Source organism: Echiichthys vipera (genome assembly GCF_963691815.1).
Source record: "Echiichthys vipera genome assembly, chromosome: 8".
NCBI lineage: Eukaryota > Metazoa > Chordata > Actinopteri > Perciformes > Trachinidae > Echiichthys > Echiichthys vipera.
Window position 1 is genome coordinate 5,002,381 of NC_139833.1, and position 15,063 is coordinate 5,017,443.

General features: G+C 41.2%; 1 protein-coding gene across 1 annotated transcript in view; it reads right to left on the reverse strand.

Moving 5' to 3' along the window:
- Window positions 1-4,693: 4,693 nt before the first annotated feature.
- The window catches only part of dgkb (diacylglycerol kinase, beta), a 79,188-nt gene continuing 68,818 nt past the window's right edge, over window positions 4,694-15,063 (reverse strand). Inside the window, exons 23-25 of the mRNA XM_083918201.1 lie at window positions 9,880-10,000; window positions 8,713-8,773; window positions 4,694-4,821 (exon numbers count right to left, since the gene is read on the reverse strand). Of these exons, the coding sequence (XP_083774327.1) occupies window positions 4,714-4,821; window positions 8,713-8,773; window positions 9,880-10,000 (290 nt within the window). The 3' untranslated portion in view covers window positions 4,694-4,713. The remainder of the gene's footprint in view (window positions 4,822-8,712; window positions 8,774-9,879; window positions 10,001-15,063) is intronic.

Below are 15,063 nucleotides of genomic sequence, written 5' to 3' on the forward strand. Positions count from 1 at the left end.
CCGGTAGTTTAGGCTAACTCAGCTGATAGCTAATGTAGGCTAGTGCTTATTGATAAGTGAGCTAAGCTAACCAGGCATGCTAGCTTGACAGCAAATATTACATTTAAAAAAGCTGTTCAGCAACAGACTTTATATTGTTCCCGGTTTAATTTTATATTGGTTAAAGTATAAGCAGCCTATATTGTGAAGTTTTCTTACTTTAAGGTTGAATATGGAGAATGAGCAGAACAGCGCCATCTGGTGTCTCAAGGGTTGCCAGGTTTGTTTCCGAGTGTGTCAAGCAAACAGCCTGCGCCATGTCATGTGATGAATCAAATCCGGTGTAATGACTCATTTGGACTAATCAATTGATTTTACAACAGCATTTAACGTTAGCCAGTCTTCAGCTGGAAGTCTTTCTTTGAGTGTAATCGATTAGCTCTCAACTCCAAATTATTTCTTATTTCTTTAGCAACAACAGTCAACCCTGGCAACCCACAAGCCGGCAGCTATTGGCTGCTACAATGTTAACAGAAGGTGACAGAAAGTCATTGTCAAACCCCTCAATTTTTAAAAATAACTATCAATTCAGACTCAATTTTATGGAGAAGCAATACTTTCATTCTGCACCCCTCGAAACGCCCCTGTGGGTGTTATTTTATTTTATTTTAAAAAATAGCTTTTAATAAAGATACTACATATTCAACCTTTAATATTGCCATTCTGACTGATGGACTATACTTTCTTTCGTTATTGGCATCCTTTCCGACCTTACATAGGTTGTGTGTGTGTGTGTGTGTGTGTGTGTGTGTGTGTGTGTGTGTGTGTGTGAGAGAGAGAGAGTGTGTCTCAGTGTGTCTCAGAGGTGGAATAGGTCAGATCTTGTACTTAAATAAAAGTAACAATACCACAATGTAGAAATACTCCATTACAAGTAAAAGTCATGAATTTGAAATTTTACCTAAATAATCAAAACATATTTGAATTACCAAAAGCAAAAGTAAAAGTACTCATTATGCAAAACGGCCCATTTCATTAGATTGTAACATGGATTGACTAATGTGTTGCTGCAACCAGTAAATGTGTGGCTAATTTGGACAATACTGAAAGGTACTTGTTAGCTTGATGTGATGTCCCAACACCTGAGTGGTTATTTGTAAAAAATAAAAATGTTTCTACCTTAACAATCAACAAAGATTTCCCCTGCACTGATACGGGACAGATCTAGGATAAACCCCCGAAAGGGAACTTTACCATTGCATTAAACACTTGACTGAAAGACGGACATATCGGAAGTCAGCAGTGGTCACGCTGATGCCATCTTGGATCCAGGCAGGGTTCCATTACCAGGCAGGTGAATTGGATGTGAAGTGAAGTACTGTGTCACTCCTGCTGAACCCCCCCTGAGGACGGGGAAACACAGTTCAAGTGCAGGCGTCCACCCATCTGACACCGAGACACGCACTACACAAAGTGCCAGTCCAGACGATACTGTAGGAAGATTTATTTTGATTTAATGCGAAGACACCAACATTACTTCAGTGTAATGAGGTCCTAGGTGCCTTGAAATGTAATATTTGGTTTTGTTTAATATGTATTGTGGTGTTTGTTTTGTAGTTATAGGGTCAAAACTGTGTGTGTGCTGTGATAGTGGCCCCTCCATTCGTCTTTCCCAATGGGGCATGAACCTTTGGTAACGACTGACATTGTTGGTACAGAGAGAGCATGTGCGGTGTGGAGCGTCATGTTCCCTCCGCTCAAATTGATCATTTGCAATTTAAAAGGAAAAAAATCATAAAATGGAGGGAGGTGGATAGAAGACAGCTAGCCTGGACGGTTGCACAGACAGTGGATAATCCAGGTAAAATGTTATACTTTATTAAGTGTTAGCATTGTAGCGATGACAACTACCTAATTGCTAGCAATACATCTGTTTCTACGATCTATGATTTGTTTCTGAGATTTGAGAGAAAACACTGTGTGCAAGGTACTAAACACTACTTTTTTAACGACAAAACAAAAGTGTGTGATTGGAGACACAGGCAAGATGGAAGGGATTTTGAACCGATACTGATACCAATGAATTAGCCGTCATCTCTCATTTCTCTTCTTTGTATGATGCAGGATGAACGCAGCACTGAGTGTGTGAGAGCTGCCATAACTCAGCAGGTAAAACTAAAACCGTGTGGGAAAGTTAGCGAGCTAGACTAACTAGTAGCAGTATACAGTACTTTAGGGTCTACTCACACTTGCCATTCGTACCGTGAGTTGATCCGTGATTGTACCTCTTCCCCCCTCGCCCCCGGCCCGGCCTGCCCTGCATTCACACTATTTAAACAATCCAGGCCATAGCAAGATTGTATACGCCATCACCCCTCAGAGTTTTAGTTTTGTCCAACGGTTTTTGAATATCTTCATCTGACCATTTCTGCAGTAAACACTCCAACTTCGCATCAGAACACAGTGAACCCTTCGGTGGCTTTTTAAAAAATGTTTTTCGTGCGGAACAATCTTGCATAAATAGACATCCGGACTGCTCAGTGCTGGCGCTTGTACATGTGCAATCCTGCCATGCTGAAGCCCACCCGTCTCAACCGGGCCGCGACTTAGAAGCGTACAGTTGCTCTCAAACTGGTCAAATGAACTAGACTTTAGCTGCGAATCAAGTTTGGGCACGGTATGAATGCTAAGTGTGCGTAGACCCTTATTCTCTGGGTGGAATACAAATGTAACAGCATGATGTGCAATCCCAAATGTTGAAAGTTGTGGAGATGTTTTAAATCCCTAACAGCAACCAACTATGTAAGCTTTGTGAAGTACGGACAAACAAAAATGACTTTGTAAAACCTTAAATTGGCCATGCATGTGAAAAGTCCGAAAACAGTTTTTATCGTAGGGTCGAGGGGTTCAAGGTCAATGTACAAATAACAACAGAACACTGTGTCAAACAACAAAAGCTTGTTTTTTTGTTTTTTTATTATTTCCATGATCACTTTTCCCAGTCAACATTGGCAGGCAGAGTTTGTTTTTAGGCAGAACAACATGGTGTGAGTTCGAGAGTGAAAGCAGTAAAGCGGAAAAATAAATAAACTGTGTACAAAAATACAACCTCACTGTACAAACGCAGCACCGTACAAAGCAAAGAGATGGGAGACTCATCAGACCTCAGTCTCCACTGGCGTATATGGCACTTTTAAAAGACTGGAACAGTCGAGCCCACACTCATCAGAAAACAAGCAGTGCAATTCAATTAAAATAACACATTTACCAGGTGTGTAACAAATCACCCAACATTTGAAGTGTGTCTTTGGTGAGACTGAATGAGATAAATACTATTTAAATGCAGAAATGTACTGAATCACTACCACTATCCATAATAATGCAGTTTTATTTGTATATATATATTTGTATTATATAAAATAAGCAGTTCAAAATGAATGAAAATGTGTCAAAGGTGCAGTATTCATTATTTTAGAGATGGTATGTGGGCACGTCAGCGGCTGTAAAATGCCTCCGAAAGATAATTATTAGACGGGCTTGATTTTCAGTATTGATTCTTCAGATCAAGCTTACTATATATGTCAATAGTCATTTTGTATTTAGACCTTAATTGGTCAATGTACACGTTTATGCGCAACGGACTGTAAACACTCAACGGCAGACATCAAAGCAAATCAATGACCGGAGGAGGTCAAACTGCTTCGTGAATATCCAACGCTGCAGCCACTGTACCAACATACAGTCGGACTGAACACCAGAATCTTATTTTGTTGCTTTTTCAGTTTAAAAGTACCTGAGTACCTGGTCAGGAAATAATCACATAAAAATGCTGCCGTCCTATAAAGTATGATATGGTTGAACTGAGCGGCGCTGCAGACGTAGATTTAAATAAACAATCAATTTCCACAAGTGTCAAAACAGATCTCGGTCACTCATGCAACAGAAAGTGTGCACACAATTGGCAAAACTGTCGGGAAAAATCTCTCGTGCGACGTGAAACAAAGAGTGTCATGCATTTTTCATGAGGATCAATAATCGTTCCTAATCTTTCCACTGACGGAGCGGCAACACAGCAGATCAAAACATGACAAGGGTGACTTACAGGAACCGTTAAAAGAAAGCAAAAGCGATTCTCTTTCTCTTTTTTTACTACTACTCGAGGCCATTTATGAGTGAAGCGCTGAAGAAACGCTGAGCAAAGAGACTTCACTTCTTACTAAACACTTGGCAAGGATCAGCTGCAAGCTCCAGATATGTCAGCCTCACCGGCAGCAACCTCTTTCGCTGTCCGTCATGCATCAAGGGCTATGCAAATGCAAAAAACGGTTAAAAAACATCAAGAGCAGCAAAATAGAAATAAATAAATAAATACATCATATCACAAAAACACATTCATCAGTGAGTTTTTTTTTCTCCACATGGCACAGATCACAACAGCAAAAAGAATCACGGACCTTTATAAAATTGGACTTCCCAAAATAGCTTCAGTATTTTTGGAGCTCCACTACGTACCGTAGATCGCAACCTCGGTCCTAAACACACTTCATTCTGCATTAAATAAGGGCTTCTCAGAGAAGTCCTCACGCTGCCGGCGATACGTACTGAACCTACAGTTTGCTACTTTACGCTGGGCTGTCAAACAGACATCAAAGACCCCCCTTCATTTACGGGCCGAGTGATGATCAACTTCACTGCTCTGCGGGTGCTTGTGAGGACTCCGAGGTCTGTAGCCGTTCAATCTTTGCTTTCCGTGCGCGTTCGTCTGATGACCGAAGAGAAGAAGCTTCGGCATTGTGGCGGCCCCATCAACATGGGAGCCTGGTTCTTGTGGACGATCTCAATCTGGTGTTAAGAGAGAAGCAAAGAAGCTTACATTTAGTTTGGTGCGGCTCGCTGCATTACAAAGAATGTGTAAGGAAATGTTGTTTGGGTACCATATCCTCAATTCTGTGCCCATTTCCCTCCTTTGTTTCGGAAATCTGTGGCCCAATGAACCACCTGCTTTGATTTGCATTTATTCACAAATACCACTTCATAACATTCATAACATAATATAATATAACACAGTTGGTATTACAAAGTTAATTGGGTAGAGTGCATGGGTCTCCCAAAGGAAGCTAGAAAAGCTCATAGGCGGGGACCCCATGGTTCATGAAAAGGTCGTGGTACAGTCAAAAATATACACAGTTACCACCTGTAAGCATTAATTAATACATGACATGCACATACAACAAATGCAAACATCCCAGTTGTCCATAATCTAATCAGGATTATAAATCACACCTGAGTAAAGTGTTCAAAGGCCGCTCATCCTCCACCCTCTAATTCTCCCTACCAGCAGATCCCCCCTTTCCTCCTTGGATTATATCAGTGCCATTCAATTTGTCAATAGACAGTCAATTTCGATATTATATTAATAATTCAATCAACTCATTAAGCAAACATGGTTTCAGGTTCTCAAACGCGAAAAAACCACAAAGGTGAAAGAATGTCTGTATTTGGAGACGTCTTCACATTCTGCGACTGTGAAAGGTTCATCGCTTTGTCAGGTTACACTTCGCCTGGGTGAGAAACTTGTTTCACATGAATCTTGCATTTTAAAGATCTTAAATAGAAGAAGAGCATAGCTGCACTGACCTCTGTGGGTTTAACGTTACACGTGTGCTGAAGTTCTGCCAATGCGATGTGCTCGCACCCGGTCTTAAGCATTATGTGGAAAGCAGTCTGACATTGCCCTACTTCATCTCTGCAGTATTGTCCGGCTGCAGGAGTTAACATTCTGGTAGGAGGGGAAATGATCTGGGCTGTTCAGAAATAACATAATTGACCTTTTAATCCCTCGTGAACATTTACGTAGTTTCAGATCCTGGGCGGAGGTCTTCTCCAGTCACAGGGGACGAGCCCCTTCTTAAAACTCACTTTTGTCTGAACGCATATCCTGGTTTTATCTGAGTTGTCTGCTTGTTTTATCTTTTTTAGATATAATTATTTGAGGCCGTTTGTTCATTTGATTCTCTTTGTGTATTATTTTTTTTCTGTTCTTATTGCAAAAGAGTTTGTAACTGTGTTTTGAAAGGTGCTTTATAAATAAAGATTATTATTATTATTATTATTACTAAGCCCTGGATGCATCTACGGTGCTTTTGCAAAAGCAAAGCGCAGATATCAGCAGACATATGGCGCGTTAGCAACATCTGGCAGATGTCTTTATACCTGCGCGTCCATCTGGTTATTCAGACTATGAGGAACATCATTTTACCCGTAATTCAAATCGCTAGAATTTATTCCTATGAAATAATGATGTTTTTCATTTTACCTGGTGCTTTCTCCTCTCAGAACACAGGGCCCCCAAGTGTCACGCATTACAGCTTCAAATATATGTGTTGAAATCAAACTTCATAGTGAGGTTGTATTAGTTAAATATCTTTTTAATCATTTAATTTTGAAAGTGGAATGAAGAGTATGAAAATCTAAATCATTGAATCGACCATTGCTTAGTTTTCCATACCCCCCCCCCCCCCCCCCCCCCCCCACACACACACACACACACACCGCGGCACTTGTCTCTGATAGCGAATGGTAACATACATTATGCTGGATTATGGTAAGTATGTTGTTAATTGTATAATATCTAACAGTATGCTGTTTCCCAAACATGATGCCATTTCTACTGAAGTTTGAAATTGTAGCTCAATGGCACAACAAACAACAACCAAGGATTGTCATATAAATCACACAGTTCATCAAACTGCTGAACTAACAATCTAAACACAGTCATGGGCAGAGGAAATGCTACCAAGTGCATTAAAGGGAACATGTGAACTTCAAAGCAAAGCTGCCATTTATTGTGCTTGTACTCTGACTCTGAAGCAATTTCCATCTTTTGTAGGCTCTCCTATGGTTAAACATGATTGAGCTTAATGTTTCTGACGTACTTTACATTAAACATGAAATGAGAACCTTTATCGGGAAAGACATTGGTCACATGTGGAAGATCTAAAAGAACATACCTGACATAAATTTGGATGGTCACTGAGCTCTGTTTAAGATTCAAGATTCAAGATTCAAGGAGCTTTATTTATTTATCCCGAGGGAAATTATTGTGCAACAGTTTCAGTACAAAGGTGGGAAAGGATCAGAGTGACAATAAGCATAACAAAACATAAATCAAATAAAAGTAAAGCTAACTTAAACTAAATCAAACAATAACTAATGTGACAGAGTGCAACAGACATTGTGGTTGAACGTAGGTTTATACAATATACAACAATACGCAGCATGCAGTTTAGCAGCAGATTGAAATAAAATAAGTACAAACTTAATAAATGATAAGGAGCGATAAGTGATAACAGTGTTAAACGTGTAGCAGCATTTCTTACTGAAAATGCAACATCAAGCATTTCTATGCATGAATCAATGTGGCTCTTAGAGATTAAGAACAATTGGAACAAATGATCTGTGTAATGCATTCACCATCTCCCAAAACAAGACGACTGAAGGGGTTTTTACATTTAAGACTACACAAAGTAAAGCTGCATCGTACCAGCATCACTTCTGAAAACAAAGTGAATTTACAGTGTGTGGCGGTTATTTCAGACCTAGTTATCAAAGAGACAGTGATACATGTCATATGTCGCTTCAAAAATGCAAATGATTGGATGGTGTTAAATATGTTATGCACGCAGAGGAACTGAGATGCATTTGCATAGTTGTTGTTGTTAATAATTAGTGGGTTAACATCCCATTTGAACTGTGGTGTTTTTATAAGCATTTAACAGGTCAACTGATTCAAATTCAGCTCCAACATACAGTACAAATACCTCGCCGTGGAAATCACTGCGGCACAATTATGGATTGTCGGATCCTAACTTTGCTTCACGGAGCTGCGGCGGCACACACGAGAGCACTTGCAGGCTACTCGTTCCGTCACGCGCTGGGTTTTTAACTCTGCCTGAGCAATCCATATGTAAATCTCGGCAGCACTTCATCTGCAGTGGCGTTGTAATTAAAAGCTAAACACAACTGTAATCAACGCAAACTGAGGAGTTTCATTTTGAGAAGTGAACAACTTGGACAGAGGGCAAACACTCGTCGGAGCACATGTTCGAGACGTAGACGTAAGCAAATCAGAGAAGCACCACTTGCATCGTTAAGTATTTGTTTAAAAAAATGACTGCGAGAAAAAAGGAAGGAAGAGATCCTGCACTAGATCTGCCTTTTTATTTTGAAACCAGTTCTTCGAGATCATATAGGACGACACATTAATTGGATGTGGTTTGTCTTGACTTTTTTCTTTGTTTGTTGTTGATTCTTCACATCAATCGGCCCAGGAACTGCAGATAACATTAGCAACCGGGCTAAAATCTAGAATTCATATCATAATAATGTTGATTCATATGCATTGTCACATATAAATAAGTGTAACAAAATAATGTGAAGTGACATCAAGCATAATTATCCAGTCCACACAGGTGTTTTTAGTTATTCTGGCAGATTATTCCACTGCTCAGGTTCATGTTGGGGGGAGCTGTGAATAAAGTCCCCTGGATTTACTAAACTTCACCTTTAAAGGCTTGGAAACACGAGGGTTTGAAAAAGCTGAATTAAATGCAATTTCAATACATCCAATAGAAACGTTGTGATTCTTGAGAAGGCAAAGAAAAAATGGACTAATGGCTCTAATCAGGAAAATGAGGTTAAAGACGACTTAATACGGCTTAAATGATGACTTACTGTGCAGGGAGTCTGCATCCAAGGTTCTCCATCAATCTGCATGGGAAGGGATTTACTGGTTCTGTCGGAGAAGGAAACATGTTACGATTCAACTTTTTAGGTAAAATGTTACACCAGGTGACTTAATGTTTAACTGACAGGAAGTAACACATGCCTAATATTGCAAAAGCTCAATTTCAGCATAATTAAACTGCCGACAGACATTTTTGTTTTGTTTTTTTGTCTCCCGGCCAAAACGTTCTGGATGGTGACCTGAGGCCGAGTGTCTTTTTTCCAATTGTTCCCATTGACGAGAGAGCAAATGCGTTCGCCTCGAGCGATTCCAGTTGAAAATCTTCAATCTTTTCAAAAAAAGTGCCGTCATTGTCGCTCTTCCTCAGAGCAATGTCACCATTAAGACAGAAAAACCCATTTGAGGAAGCAGATTGGCTCCAAAATAAAAATGTTGCTGGTGAGTGTCGTCCCTGAACGTGTTGTTACCTCGTTGTCAACAGATGGATGTATTGAGAGAACTGGATACAGCCTTGGACGTGGGGCCCCATTCTTCCCATGAATTTTGTCTAAAAATACCCAAATGATCAGTGCTGCTTCTGCACTGTTGAGCCCGTAGAGCAGGCGTACTAGGCACTTTCGCCGGCCCAGCTGGCTACTTCTGGTTTAGCGCTCTGTTCGCTTGAATTCAGTTATTTGATCGTGTGGCTCTTTTACACTTCCAGAATGTTCTAAGACTCAATGGATCAAATAATTCTGAACTTTCTGAGTCATTTTGCGAGGCTTGAAAAAAATGTATCCACATAATTACAGACGTCTTTTTCAGCATGCAAGTCAATGGGAAAAAGTATTTTTGGGGTGAAGTGACCAAAGCGGAAGTAACAGTTACACCATTTGGCCACTATGTTAAATTGGCTTCAAAGTCTGGATAACATCCTTGAGGCTTGGTTAACGTAGCGTTAAGTTAGCTACCTTACTCCGTACAATGTTAATGTCGTCATAGAAACAAAACTGATGAATTGAGGTCCGTGTCAGTGCCTTTCTGCCAGAGAAAAACACAGCCTGGGGATTCAGGCCCTAAAGCTAACAAAATCTAGCAAAGTAGCAAACAAAAAAACACGACAAAACATAACAAAACTGATACAGAATCATGACATAAACACTATAAACACTGACCTGATGGTCACGGAGGAGCACTGTGCCAGGCGTCTTCCAGCGCTCTTCAGGCCGGTGTATATCTGGCCCATCTCCATGGCTCCTTCCAGCCCGACCACCTCCAGCAGATGGTCCGACAGGTCTAAAACACACAGAACAAATCTTTATAAATACTTTAAGTCTAATCAACCAGAGCTGCTGCTCCCATGGAGAGAAACGTGAAAATGAACTGTTTATGTCGTGCCTGCCAATTAATATTCTAAAAAAATGGAAAATTAGACATTATAGTGTTATATATATATATATATATATATATATATATATATTAGTATTGTTACTTTGTTTGTGTGCAATGTAATGTAATGTGCCTTGAGAGCAGAGCCATTTCAATAGCTATTAAGTAATGTTTTAGACTAATATACTAAATGTTTAAATACACCATTTAATATCAAGTAAGAACAACATTTATATCTATTTTAGCTACCTCTTGTACTTCCAGAGGTAAGTACAAGAAGAAGAATGAGTGCTGAAGGGAACAAAATGAGAAGGAAAGTGAGAACAAATAAAAGAACATGACGTGATGTTCCACACTAACGTTAACAGTTAAGAAAAAAGAAAAAAGGCAACAAGAACAACAACCTACAAACAAAACAGCTATTAATTAGATTGCACCGGCAATGCAAAGCAATCTTGTGATATTATAATTATTAATTTCTCCTCTGTTTTGCAGTTATGAGCATTGATTTTGCCCCTGCTGGAAGCCCAGTGTCACGCAGGGCCCATCTGTTTCAGCGACTCGCTCTGCCTCTGACTCTCCATCGACTCGTCCCCTCCACAAATTAAGAAGCTGCTGCCTCGCTGCTGGGAGCATACAGACACTAATTGAAACTAAGACCCATTTTTAGGCGTTCGGTGCGTGAGAGTGACTTAACTCTCTGTCACCGGTGCTGCTCCACCGCTGTCACTTTATCTGGTTTCCTGAAGGAGTGTCCTAGGTTATGTTGCTGTTGTCGTGAGGTGTTGTTGTCGCTGCCGAGCTGCGGTGTCCAGCTGTCACCATGGTGATGGACATGCGTCTGCCCCTATCTCGGTGCAGGACTGTGAGTGCGGTGCTTTCCAGGGTCAGAGTGGAAGAGTGTGTGTACATACCCAGCAGGTTGACCTCCTGGCACTGGGCTTTAAAGCATTGTGACTTCTCACGTTAATGCAAACGGCTCACACAGACGCGGGCTGACACCTGTGATGGACAGCGTCACCATGGCGATAGGGATTCCTTTTTGGCCTGGGCTACAAAGATCCAGTATTTCCAAGAGTTATAGTGCTGAAAAGACCATAGAGCCTCTCTGCTAAATATAACAAGGTCAGGGCAGTCTGCACAAGCAGATGTTTAATAAAAGCAGCTACACATATTTGACCTACATGTTTTGGATAAAACCATTAACGTCTAGATCTGTGGTTCTCAACCAGGGGTTTGTGAACCCCCTTGGGTCCTTGAGAGAGTTCAAAGGGGGTCTCCTTGTGTAGTGTGAATTAGGCATAAAGTGTACTAATAAACATGTATTGTTTTCACCCTGTGAGACTGCGTGCGTGCGTGTGTCTGCGTGCGTCTACGTGCGTGTGCGTGTGTGTTCGTGTGCGTGTGTGTTCGTGTGCGTGTGCGTGTGTGTGTGTGTCATCATGGCAAAATGTGGTCCTAGAGACACCTACTGTAGCAGGACCTACCACAGGATGTTTTGAATATTTTGCCAGATGATTACATGTCGTCTGTGAGACTTTGAGACTACGATAGCACCTGAACCGTGCAAGATACAGACATGAAACTTTACTTTGTAGATAAAGAAAAAATAAAGGTACAGGTTAAAATGAGTAAGAGGTTTCGTTTAATCTGTCCAAAGAAACATGAAAGAAAAATAGTACATAACCCCATTTTACACCCCAGCTTGTATTTCCCGAAACGTAGAACTACCCCTTTAAGATGTCCCATTGTTTTTTCCCTGAGACAATAAATGTAAGGGTGAAAAATCATTATTTCAACCCAATTTTTGATTCGAAGTTGCACACGATACATGGTTTTAATAAGTGGCAGTCAGATTTCATCTGCTATGATTTAATGGTGAATTTCCATTTCCTTTTTGACTCGCAGACCATTCGTTTTCTTTATATTAGTGCAAATGAAATACCTGGAACAATAATCAAAAATGGATTCCAAATTTAGAAAAAAGCCATCATGTTTACTTCCCACAGATAAACCGGGAGAGAAACGGAGTCACCTGACTGTTTACACAAGAAGCGTGTTGAAATATTAACACAAAAGATAAGCAGCCCGAGGCCAAATACAACCCCCACCCACCTAACCTACAATCAATATGATGCGCCTCACTCAAGTGTTGGGAGGCAATATTTGACTGCGTTAAACAAACAGCCCCTGAAGGTGACAGAGGGAGTGAGACAGTCATGTGAATGAAAGTCCATATGGGAGATTCACAGGAGCAGCGTTGTGGCTTTAATCTCAGCAGCCATGTCTTCCCGTCAAGAGCGTGGGATAAGAAACGCCGTCCTTGCCTCTGTCAAATAACTATCTGTCGCGACCGGTGGCCGCAGTGACACATGTGGAGCAACAAGAGCGGAGGACTAAAAGAGAGACGGTGAGGGAGCAGAGCAGGACCGTCAGCTGAAAGTTAAACTAAGGGGGAATGGCGGCAGAAGGAGGAGGAGGAGGGTGTGGAGGCCGATCCTCCAATGGAAGCTTCATGGAGCTTGTCACGGGGCATCAGTCCCAAGCATCAAGCCCTCCACCCACACATGGACTCCCCCACCCCCCTGCAAAAACCTCAGTCCCATTCTAAATAATTCACTCCGCAGCCATTCCCTTCCACCTGAGGGGCTTGTCTCCTGGCGTCACCAGCGGGACGATTTAACAGCTCCAGAAAGGTCAGGGTTTTTTCCCCCTGCAGCCACCCTCTTCTCTCTCTCACACACACACACACACACACACACACACACACACACACACACACACACACACACACACACTAATCCCTGCCAACAGTTTGATCCATGCATCGTACTCGGCAGTGCCCCCTCTGGGCTAATGCACTCCTGTGTTTACCTGTAAATACGTCCTCTTGATCTGACAAGTTAGGCTGCTCACCTTGAGGGCACCTTCGACAAGGGCGCACGCACACGCACACGCACACACGCGCACACACACACACACACACACACACACACAAACATCAATAAACAGGGACAAACACACAGAAACGTAGCAGCACACAAGTACACACTCCCTCACTCACACTAAGTGCCTTTCCAGGTTCAGTTGGTGGCCTTTTTCTTTTAAAGTACACTGATTGATTTTTATTCAGGGATTAATGGAGTGTTCATCGTAGCAAACTTGGGCTTTGAATTGATCAACTATCTCCCTGCAGTCTGTGCCACACCGCACCTTCATCTAACAGTCCCATCATCACATTAGGGAACTTAGGGAAGCATCACAGCGTGCAGCAGCACTTGTTAAAGGAACGTCTGTTTTGTTTTGGTTGATTATTTTGAGGCTGAGCTGCTTTTTCCTCCCTCACCTCCCCTGCTGTGATCTTCGATACTTTCTCTTGTTCTTTTGACTTTTCCAACAACACATAACAATTTTTTTCGTTTTATCACAAGTACAGTAAATTCTGCAAACATAAATTAGGGACTCATTTGCGATATATTGACATATTTTACGCTTTACTCTGAAGCTGCTACTGAAATCTCAGGGAAACAAAAAAAATGGAATCACTGAAAGGAAAAAAGCTTCACAGACAACTTCACAGTCAGGTACTGATCAGTGAAGTCTCATAAGGGATCACTGGCAGAGATCCTCTCTGACCCGCCATGTTTCATGCCAGACACTGATTGTTACATCCACTTCATCCCTGGGTACGCACTCAGCATCTCACCATGAAGCCTAAAAACACACTGTGCATCGTCTGAACGGGCATGATGGGAAATAAAAGACCAAAAACAAACTAATCCAGAATTCATGGCGATAGCTCATTTGTTAGGAGAAGAAATTACATTTTATCACTTTGTATTTATGCATATTACACAAACCGGCCCGAAGTACAACACACAAAAGACACTGCAGCTACCAGTCCAGCTCTTACCTTGATCCATACAGGGACTTAACTCAGGTTCCCGGGCAAAGTCCCTTCAGACTGAGCTACTGCCATCCCAATACGTTGATTGATTTCATTTACACTCTTCTCATTCTCATTCCTTGTGATTTAGAAAGAGTCTTGTGATGTCGATTTGGCATTCAGTATAAGATGCATATTATGGTATTCTCAAAATGTCAACTTTTCAAGAACTCTTAAAAACAACCTGGTTTCAACTCAATGACAATTTATTCTATGAAGTGTCTAAAACCAATTTCGAAACCAATTAGCTGCCAGTTAAGCAGCCAGCGGATATTCAACAAGACTTCCTCTTCCATGCGCTCTATGAACATATTTTCATATGTATGCGGCCGTCAGAAGATAGCCGATGGGTTCAGAGATTCAGATTTAATCAAAGCTCACTCAAATTTGATTGGTCAGTACTTGTCTGACTACAAACGTAAAGCAAAATCTTGACCCGTTGCCTACAGATTCTGCATTCATAGGCAGGTATAGAGATTAATCTGGATAATTTACTAGTATGTAGATATGAGATAGAACAGATGTACTAGTAGATAGTATGTTGAACCCTTTATCTGTATCTAATTTATCTTTGAGTGTGAAAAAACTAAACAAAGTTAGAGCTCCAGGTTTTCAGCAACAAAACTTTATGGGTGTAGAACTACACAAGCAAAAAAGAAAAAGAAATATACCAACAACTTTCAGAACACTGTCCACATAATTAATAACAAGGCTAAATGTTTACAGCCACACTAGCATCTCAGTGAGGCTGTGGTGCTTGGAGCTAATGCTAGCCTAAGCACGCTAACATGCTCACAATGACAACGACTTGAAGCAGATATACAGTTTACCATGTTAGCATGCTAACACCTGCTAATTAAAACTTAAAGTACAGTTGAAGCTGATGGGACTGTCAGTAGTTTTGCAGGTATTTGGGCATAAACTTAAGTATTGTACAAATCCATAATTTTCAACCTGCTGGTTGTGCTAGAGCAGGGCTGCCCAATCCTGCTCCTGGAGGGCCACTGTCCTGCATGTTTCAGGT